This window comes from Pangasianodon hypophthalmus, chromosome 17, assembly GCF_027358585.1.
Source record: "Pangasianodon hypophthalmus isolate fPanHyp1 chromosome 17, fPanHyp1.pri, whole genome shotgun sequence".
Lineage (NCBI taxonomy): Eukaryota > Metazoa > Chordata > Actinopteri > Siluriformes > Pangasiidae > Pangasianodon > Pangasianodon hypophthalmus.
In genome coordinates, this window is record NC_069726.1 from 5,254,433 (window position 1) to 5,264,041 (window position 9,609).

General features: G+C 39.2%; 1 protein-coding gene across 2 annotated transcripts in view; it reads right to left on the reverse strand.

Annotated features, from left to right (window-relative positions):
- epb41l4a (erythrocyte membrane protein band 4.1 like 4A) overlaps positions 1–6,527 on the reverse strand; it is a 52,080-nt gene extending 45,553 nt beyond the window's left edge. Inside the window, exon 1 of one of the 2 annotated variants that reach the window (XM_053241192.1) lies at positions 5,918–6,527. In XM_053241192.1, the coding sequence (XP_053097167.1) occupies positions 5,918–6,016 (99 nt within the window). In that variant the 5' untranslated portion in view covers positions 6,017–6,527. The remainder of the gene's footprint in view (positions 1–5,917) is intronic. The other variant, XM_026944030.3, reaches the window with a different exon arrangement.
- Between the last annotated feature and the right edge of the window lie 3,082 nt (positions 6,528–9,609).

A 9,609-nucleotide genomic window follows, 5' to 3' on the forward strand; every position in this document is an offset into this window, starting at 1 on the left:
TTGCCTGGAAAGCTGACTAGGCTAAAATGTGGTTAATAACCTAATGTAATAACGTATGGCAAAGTTAAGTACATCTATAATAACTCCTAAAAAAGTTGCTAAATGTAGCACATATTGCTTGCACCCTCAACAAGTCAAAAAGTCATTGACTAACAATTCAAATATGAAATTTTGTGTTCTGTCCTGTGACGTTCTAGTTAGTATCAAATCAGTTAACAGCCTCCTGTGTTAGTGAACTCAGTTTTGAAACAGTTATGAAATAACTAACCCTTGCATTTCACAATATTTTTGTATTGTTGTATTATAGTCATGAATCACGAAGATTAAACATCAGCCCATGGTACTGCATTGGATACATACAATCACAGATCCATGACCAGCACAATAGACCAGTGGGAAATCCTGGAGTCATTTGAGTTTGACAAAATTTTGGTTTTGTATGCTCAGTGGTAGATGAAAAGGTCACTGGCACCTGAAAAGCATATACTGTTCTATAGTTACATACTGATAACTTACTATTTAACTGGGACATGAAAAGTGGTTCCCCATAACTGATTAGCTTATTGGCACCTGATGACTTCGCAGGATGACTTTCCAGAATTAGTGACCATATGGCAGCGTGTGAAACGGAGCTGCTGTAGTAGCAGAGAGACAGGAGTCCCATTAGAAATCTCATTAAACACGCTGTTAAGGTCTGTGATCCAAACAATTAGATTAGTCCACTTTCGGTCCAGTCAAAGCAAATCTGTTCCGTCTCGTCATGCGTGCACAACAGACGGATTCCACGTTCATTGCGCTGGGGCTGTGTGTGTCGGCCACCAGGCACACTCCCAAATATAACGTCGCACTCCACCAACCCACTCCCCGTAGTGGGAATGAATCAGTGATGCTTTAGCACTGCTGCACATAAACTGTACTCCATATGTCTCGATGCTTCAAGAATCCCATCATGCTTTAATCTGAGCTACAAAAGGTCAATAAACCACACAGTGTGATTTCTTCTGACAGGAAAATGGATTGTCTTCTGTTCTGGACAGAGGACCTTTAATACTTGGGGCATGTAATGCAGATGATTATTTTTTTCTGTTAGGCTTCAAAACCCATTGTGTTTGATGAAACAAAGATGATTTAAGTCACTCCCGGGAGTCACCTTGAGTCTGGGTCATAAAGCCAAAATGACTTGTTTTTGTTAAAATATTACCAAATGTCAAGAGGCCACGGTGAACGTAGGCCTGAGAAAACAAACGTCGCCTTGCTGGTCTTTCTTTTGTGGCAGTGAAACACGTGAGCTGCTCTGTTTCTCGCATTAAATCCCACACACCCTGTGGGCAAACTCAATGGACTCTTTGTGTAGAGTGCACGTGTGTGAGTGAGTGTGTGAATGAGCAAGTGTGTACCTCAACGACGGAGACGGGACACTGTGAGGATGTGAGACGAGCTTTTATAGGTCCAGAGACCACAGTGAGTAACACGGTTTGTTCAGGGGTTACTGATAAGAAGCAACACTCGTGTGTGAAACTCGATGCATATCAGTGAGTTTGGTGATATGAGAACCTTCGTAATGATCATCTGTTTGAGATCTGGGTCCTAAAGGAGACGGAACATACACTCACTGGCAACTTTAACAGAAACACCTGTACACCTGCTCATGCGTGCAGTTATCCAGTCAGTGGATCATGTTGCAGCAGTACACAGAATAAAAATATATATGGTCAAGGTCAAAAGCTTTAGTTAATGTTCACATCAAACATCAGAATTGTGGAAAAATGACAGGCAGCTTTGAGTATTTCAGAAACTGCTGATCTCCTGGGCTTTTCATGGACAACAGTCTCGAGATATTACCATTTTTCTGATCCTTTCTGTGAGTCTGTCCCCACTGTAGCCTCAGATTTCTGTTCTTGGCTGACTGGAGTAAAACCTGGTGTTCTCTTCTGCTCTTGTAACCTATCCACCCCAGGGTTCAATGTGTTGTGTGTTCTGAAATGCTTTTCTGCTCACCATGGCTGCAAATAGTGGTTATTTGAGTTGGTGTAGCCTTCCTGTCAGAGTGAACCTGATTTCTGATTGGTAACAAGGGTAAATGTAATGGGTAATGCCACTGTGGCATTTGGCCTTAAGGTTTTAACAAATCAATTTTTTGTTTTAACAAAATAAAAAAAAAAAAAAAAAAAAAACAATGGCGCACACAATACACACAGTGTAGCCATAACAATGCACTTACCAGTATTAGCTAGTATCAACTAACTAACTAGCCTAGCTTGTATCTGGATTATATTTATTGGTGTCAGTAATGCAGATGAAATAAAGATTGCTTTAACTGTGCCTTCGCTGTAGCTATAAAGTAGTAAGGGAGACTCCAACTGCTCAACTCATTAACAATTAATGACGGGAAACCTAATGTACCTTTATGTTTGTGTACATGTATATGTGTGTGAATGTGTGGGTTTGTGTGTGGGTGTGTGTATGTGTATACAGACAAGTGACAAATTAACAGAAAATACTGTGGCTCTGTCATTGCTGTGTGGACATTTATTTTCGCTCCCATGGTTTAAGATCACTTGTCTCCTTAGAGCTAAGAGTCTCTGCAAATCAATACAAAGTTCTTCTGATCATACTGATCACCTTTATCCTAGGATGAAACATTTCTATCCTGAGGGGAGTGGTCTCTTCCAGGATGACTCCCCCCCCCCCCCCCCCCATCCACAGTGCAAGAAGGTTCACTGAATGGTTTGAAGACTAGGCAGTGTTATAACCATACACTATGGCTTTCACACTCATCAGAGCTCAAATCCTATAAGACTCTGGAGCAGTGTTTTAGGGTGCACTCTCCCCCACCATCATCAAAACATCAACGTCTTGAGGGAACATCTTTTGGACGAATGGCGTTCATCACTCCAGTGCAGTTCCAGAGACTTGCAGAATCGATGCCAAGCTGTACCAAAGCTGTTCTAGCAGATTGGTTTGGACCAAAACCTTACTAAGCCATTCTCTGATGTATTTTCCTTTAATTTGTCACCCATTTGTTTGCGAGTGTGTGTGTAAATGTGCATCCACACATTTTAAAAACTGCTGCACAAAGCAAAAATAGAATGAGCACCAGAGGAGATGAGGCACTTAAAAAATCTTATTAAGACACACATCCACCTCGGTCCATAGGGATGTACATGTAATGCTGAACTCAATGAACTGTGACTTATAACTATAATAATGGATAATTACTTATGATGCTCCTGTTCCTTTATTGTGGTGTGAAATTGCTGAAATTAATTACGTCCTTTCTATTCATCTTACTAATATTAATAGGAGATGTATCTACAACAAGCATTAATGCATGAATCTATCTATTTTTGAATAAACAATAAATATACGAATGTAACTTAATTAATAAATATATTATTGTAACTATGGAAGGAGTCTCCAGTGTCAGCGCTTCAGTGTCACAATCAGAGGTAAAGCTGTGACTAAGTTTTCTGACCCATCCTCAAGGCAGAGGGCTTTGTGATTTCTTGGTAACATGATACATGGTGATTTTCTTCTTTCAAGAAAAAAAAACCAAAAAAACAGGCTGGTCAGGGAACGCCTGTTTATAGGGATAACAGAATTTGTTTTGTTGATATTCTGCAACATTAAATGTAACTACAAATGAATAAAAAGTATGATGTGGTGTTAGAGGAATGAAACACTGTGCTGTTTTAGGGCAAGAATCTACTTTGGGGTGGTTGCAGTAACTATTGAGACCCACCACACCACGTAGTCGTTGATTATTTTCCGATAACAGCATGACCTGAAAGTTTTAATCCTTACATATTATACTATCTGTCTCACCTGTCTCACGGTTTCAACTGTCTCTCTTGCATGATGACATCTGTGACAAATGTTACAGTTTGTCTGTTCGCTCAGTGAGGGGATGGTGAACTAACTTGCTGGCAGACAAACAAAAGAAGCATGACATGGTTTTCCATCTACAGCTGAGTGTGTTAATGCTAAAGAGAGGAAGTAATACAGTCCAGCTGTACTCTAGTCTGCAGTGTTCAGTAAATAACCTGTTAACGTTTACTATTCCATTTTAGTCAATATATAATATATTGCAGGTTTAATAAATAACTGCTGCATGCACAGGGAATGGACAGATGGACGCATTGATGGACGGAGAGCTGAATGAATAATAGGTGGAAAGGCTAGACAGAGGAATTCATACATGGACAGAGAGACAAAAGACAGACAGGCTTTACTGAATGTGTAATTGCATTACTACTGCAGTCAAACACAGAATGAATGAAGTGCACAAGGAAATCACACAGGAAATGAGTAAACAAGCCAAAAGTGATAAATACAACACAAACCATCAGGGAAACAAAAACAGGGACTGAGATCAGATCAAGAAGGAGAGAACGAGAGAACGAATGGCAGATTAGGAAGCTACAAAAGGACATGTAGACAACGACCAAACCTTAAGATATATTTACAACAATCAATAAAAAAAAATATAAATCACCAAGAGCATTATGGGATTGGCTTGGTTACCGGATGTATGCCATGCTGCTTTCAAATTTGTACAATATTCTAAATCCGTATTTTTTATTAGGACTGCAGAATTATTGGCACCCTGCATAAAAATGAACATGAATAACACAAGTTTTTTTTTTAATTTAAGCATACAATTTTATACTTTGCTTTCTAAATGATTACCAGCCTGCGTCACATCAGAACATTTTTAAGCTCGTTTATATTCTTCAGTTTGTGCGTGTGGAATTCGGACCACAAGTTTGTAATAAGGTGTAAATCTGGAGACTGAGACAGTCATTGCAAAGATTTTTATTTCCGTGTTGATTTGGTTGTATGTTTGAGGTTTTGTTAAAGGATCCACCTGTGACTAAGTCTTAACCTCCTGGCAGAGGTAGTCAGTGTTCGGGATAAAATAATCCTGATACAAATTTTTGATGCCATTAAGAGTCACAAAAAGAGCAACAAAGCATCAAAGATCCACCAACATATTTTATAGTAGGTAACAGTATGGCTTAGTGATACAGTAATAATAATAATAATAATAATAATAATAATAATAATAATAATACTATAGATTTTATATAAATGATGTCAATTTGCTTGATATGGATTAATTAAATTCTTTATTTTTTAAAAAATAATTACAAACTGACTGTAAGCAGCTGATCAGTTGCACTTAACCATTTAAATTTTTTAATGCTACAATTTTTACATATTTCTTTTCTTCTATTCAACATAAAATATTTTCATTCATTCTTTTATAGATAAAAATCACATTTTTTAAATGTTAAAAAATCTAAATAAATTTGGGTTGTTCTCATGAAAGGCTTCTGAAAACGTGCAGCTGTGAGCTATGTTTTTTTTTTTTTTCTTCAAAGATAATATTCAAAATATTAATGTATAATATCCCTAGTTCGATCCTGAGCTCGGGTTACCGTCTGTGCCGCGTTTTCCGTGTTCTCCTCATGTCCACGTGGGTTTCCTCGGGGTTCTCAGGTTTCCTCCACTTCCCAAAAAAAACTAGAAAAATGCATGCAGGTGGATTGGCTATGCTGAACTGCCCCGAGGTGTGATGAGTGTGTGAATGTGTGTTCATGCTGCGTTCCCGCTTCACGCCCAGTGACCACCTGACTAATGATAACGGTGATGAAGATGAAGATAAATCCACCAAGTGAACCAATTTGTTTTTGAGAGAGGAAAAAAAAAAGAAGGGTGATGTTAGGATGCCAATATTTCTGCAGCACACCCAAAAATTCTGCCTAAAAAAAGCAGACTCAGGAGAACAGGTATTTCTGTAGTGTTTAGGTGTTAAATATCGCGATATATTACACAACCAATTATCGGTGTGAACCCATAGCAGAGTGAATACGGTAATTATACAGTATTTGTCACTTTATTAAAGGTGGCTTACCTTAATGCCCTGATGCTGGGTGGTTAAAATGAGCTTGGTCTCATCCAGAAGCAACACCTCGCAGTAGAATTCCTCTTGAGTGGAGCAGAAACAGCTCATATTTGCACTGAAAACTTAAAATTTCCTTAAAAATGTGTTTAATTTGTCTTTAAGCTACTCGTCATGGTGGTCAGGAGAATTCCGTGTCCAGAAAAAAACACGACCTGTGAGTTAGCTACTTTGTTCACACGACTCTTTTTTTTTTTTTTTTTAGCTGTAGCCTACAGAACAGAATTAATACTATTTCAAATATTATATCTTTTTTTTAAGTTACCTTTTATAGCAAAAAAGAAACTCTAGCATTTAGCATCACCTCAGCATCTTCCTTTCTGAGCGCTCGCGCAAACACTTGACGACCCTCACGAGAGCCTCTGTGTGTGTGTGTGTGTGTGAGCTCAGGTGTATTTCTGCTCCCGAGTCCCAAAAGTAATTCCTTATGTATTCCTTTCAAGTAGTCGCTTTATTGTTATTTTTCATCCGAAGTCGTTATATTTTGTGTAAATATATATGCAGTGAATGTTCCGCACCGACTTGAAAACTGAACGCGCTGTAAATTCACTCCTCCAGCGCCCCGTTGCCAAGGAGCTCCCCGGCCGCGGCTGAATTCCAAACCGCTCACAGCTCCCTAAACACGCGCGCTACATAGGGTATGAAAAGAACGGATTCTAAGCCCTACGTAGTGCACTTAAATAGCCAATGTCGAGTTGTTTGAGATTCAGGCTTTTCCCCTTAAATGCAATTGTTCTGGGACTCCGCCCTCATTCATTTCGCTTTTAGTCAGACAGAGCTGTGGTGAAAAACGCACCTTTCCTGCCATCTGTCGGAAAAAAAAGATAATTAAAACAAAAATGGAATAAAGTTGAATTATAGCAGTACCTGTTAGATATTAGAGAATCCATCCATTTCCTTGCTTCATGTACAATGACCCTATAAAAGTGTTGTATTTGGACCACACTTTTAGAAATGGATGAATTTCACTGCATTAGAAAACAACATGTCAAACCAATTGATATATGTTTTCAAGAAAGATAGAACAAACATAATTTTCAAGCAAAACATTTTCCCAAAAACAAACAGTTATGTTTAAAAATATAAAAAGACTAGGGGAGGGGAAAGGTGGCTTGGTGATTAGCACACCTCCAGGGTTGAGGGTTCGATTCCTGTCTCCGCCCTTTGTGTGTGTGTGTGTGTGTGTGTGTGTGTGTGTGGAGTTTACACCTTCTCCATGTGCTTTGGGGGTTTTCTCCAGGTACCCCAGTTTCCTCCCCAGTCCAAAGACATGCATTGTAGGCTGATTGGCATCTCAGAATTGTCCACAGTGTGTGTGATTGTGCCTTGCATTGGGTTGGCACCCCATCCAGAGTGTCCCCTGCCTTGTGCCCTGAGTCCCCTGGAATAGGCTCCAGGCTCCCCACAACCCTGTGCAGGATGGATTTATATCCATCCATTAAATAATACATACATAATTAGACAAAAAAGTATTTGGACATTCAGTAATGGCTTCATTAAACATCACAGTTCCAGTGTTTTAGTATTTAGTTTGCCAACCTAAAAGAGTTGTGGTGGGAAAGGTTCAACCAACAAAACCTTCAGCCATCCACACTAGAGCACCCACAAACTGCGAATTTCTTCTCCACTGCATCCCGTAGATGCTCTGTAGGGTTTAAGTCAGGGCTCTAGGAGGTTCATTCTAGGACATCGTTGGTTAAGACGCTTCTGTCGCTTGAATAATTTCTGCACGTTTGCATCCAAAATGCCTCTGTACACTTCTGAGTTCATGATGCTCTCAATGAACCCAAGCTCATCAGCACCCCTGTAAGAACGACAGCCCCAGACTTTACCATTTCCACCTCCATGCACTTTGGTTGGAATTCTTCTCCTGGCCTTCTCCACATAAACAAACACTCTACCATCAGATCCATGCAAGTTTATTTTGGATTCATCTGAAGTGAAGGCAGTTGGCCAGAATCTGCTGTCTTTCTGTGCATGTTCTTTCGCAAATGTCTTATTCCTGAGGCTGCTGAATGGTTTCCGCTGCATTACTCTCCCTCTGTACCCATGCTCGTTGATCCTGTTTTGAATAGTTTGTGCTCTAGTTGTATCTGGTCTTACTCAGTGATGTTTGAAGCAATCCTTGCTGCTGTTTCTCGCTTGTTTTTTTCTTGATTTTGCTCACAATTATCCTGCCCCATCTGCTGCTTGGGTCTGCCTGTACGTTGTCTGTTTTCATTCACAAGTCCTTCATCTTTGAACTTTTTTTTTCACAAGTGGTGTACATAAATTAAAATCTGAACAATTTACCAAATCAAATGACCACACTGCAATACAATTCAACTCCATTTAATTTGTAGAGCACTGAGCAGCTTTACAGAAATCCAGATGCAGATTTAGGCCTATAAGAGACAAAACTACCTGAGAAGACATGATGAAGAAACCTTGAGAGAAACCAGACCCAAAAGGCCCTTTCTTCTTGGATGACAGTGGGTAGTGGGATTATAAATCATTACTCTTCTACAACTTTATACTATAAAGTGAAACAGTACTAACTGGTTAGAAAAGGATGTTCAATATGAGCATATTGCGAATGAGTCCTTGGATGAGCACAGGATAGGATTTATCATCACAGCAGCAGTTCTTAGGTAAAAGTGCACAGTATCTAGATAAGATTATCCACTGAAGCAAAGGTGAGGCTTGGGCATAAACTGTTTTTGGGAAGTGCAAATCTTTAGGGTGTCCAAATGGAACCATCCACGTACATCCACAAATGAGTCCAGAAAGCTTCTGCACTTGAGATGTACAATGTCTGACTGTAGATGGAAAAGTTCAAAGGTTTACATACGCTTGATCAATGACTGTTTTTATGTTTTGTGATATTTGTTCATGAGTCTCTTGTCTGTCCTGAGGAGTTAAACTACCCACTGTTCTTTAGAAAAATCCTCCAGTTCCTGCACATTCTTTGCTTTTACAGCATCTTCTGCATATTTGACCCCTTTCCAACAGTGGCTATATGACATTGAGATCCTCTGAAGACAAGAGGGACTCGTACACAACTATTACAAAAGGTGCAAACATTCACTGATGCTCAAGAAGGCAACACACTACATTAAGAGCCAGGGGGGTGTAAACTTTTGAACAGGATGATCGGTGTAAATCGTTATTATTTTGTTTAAAGATCTTATTTTCTCATTTAGTACTGCCCTTCAGAAGCTACATAAGATATTTACATGTTTCTCAGAAGACAAGATAGTAACAATTTACACCTATCATCCAATTAGATGGAATAAGATAGATTTATTACAGTCTATAACATCCTTCAGAGACGTAATAGACTGGAATAAAATGGAATAAGGGAGATTGAGACCGAAAGAGAAGCGAATAAGATGGAATAAACACTGGAATAAGAAGGAATAAGATAGAATAAGACTGAAAGAGATGGGAATAAGGCATAATAGACTGGAATAAACTATAATAAGAGAGATTGAGACCCAAAGAGAAGGGAATAAGATGGAATAAAATGGAATAAAGTAGACTGAGACTGAAAGAGAAAGGAATAAGATGGAATAAAATGGAGTACACAGGAATGAAAGGGGAATGAGATGGAATTTTGTCACTTCCGTTTGTACCACGAGATGGCAGGTTTGAGTTCAGCGGCA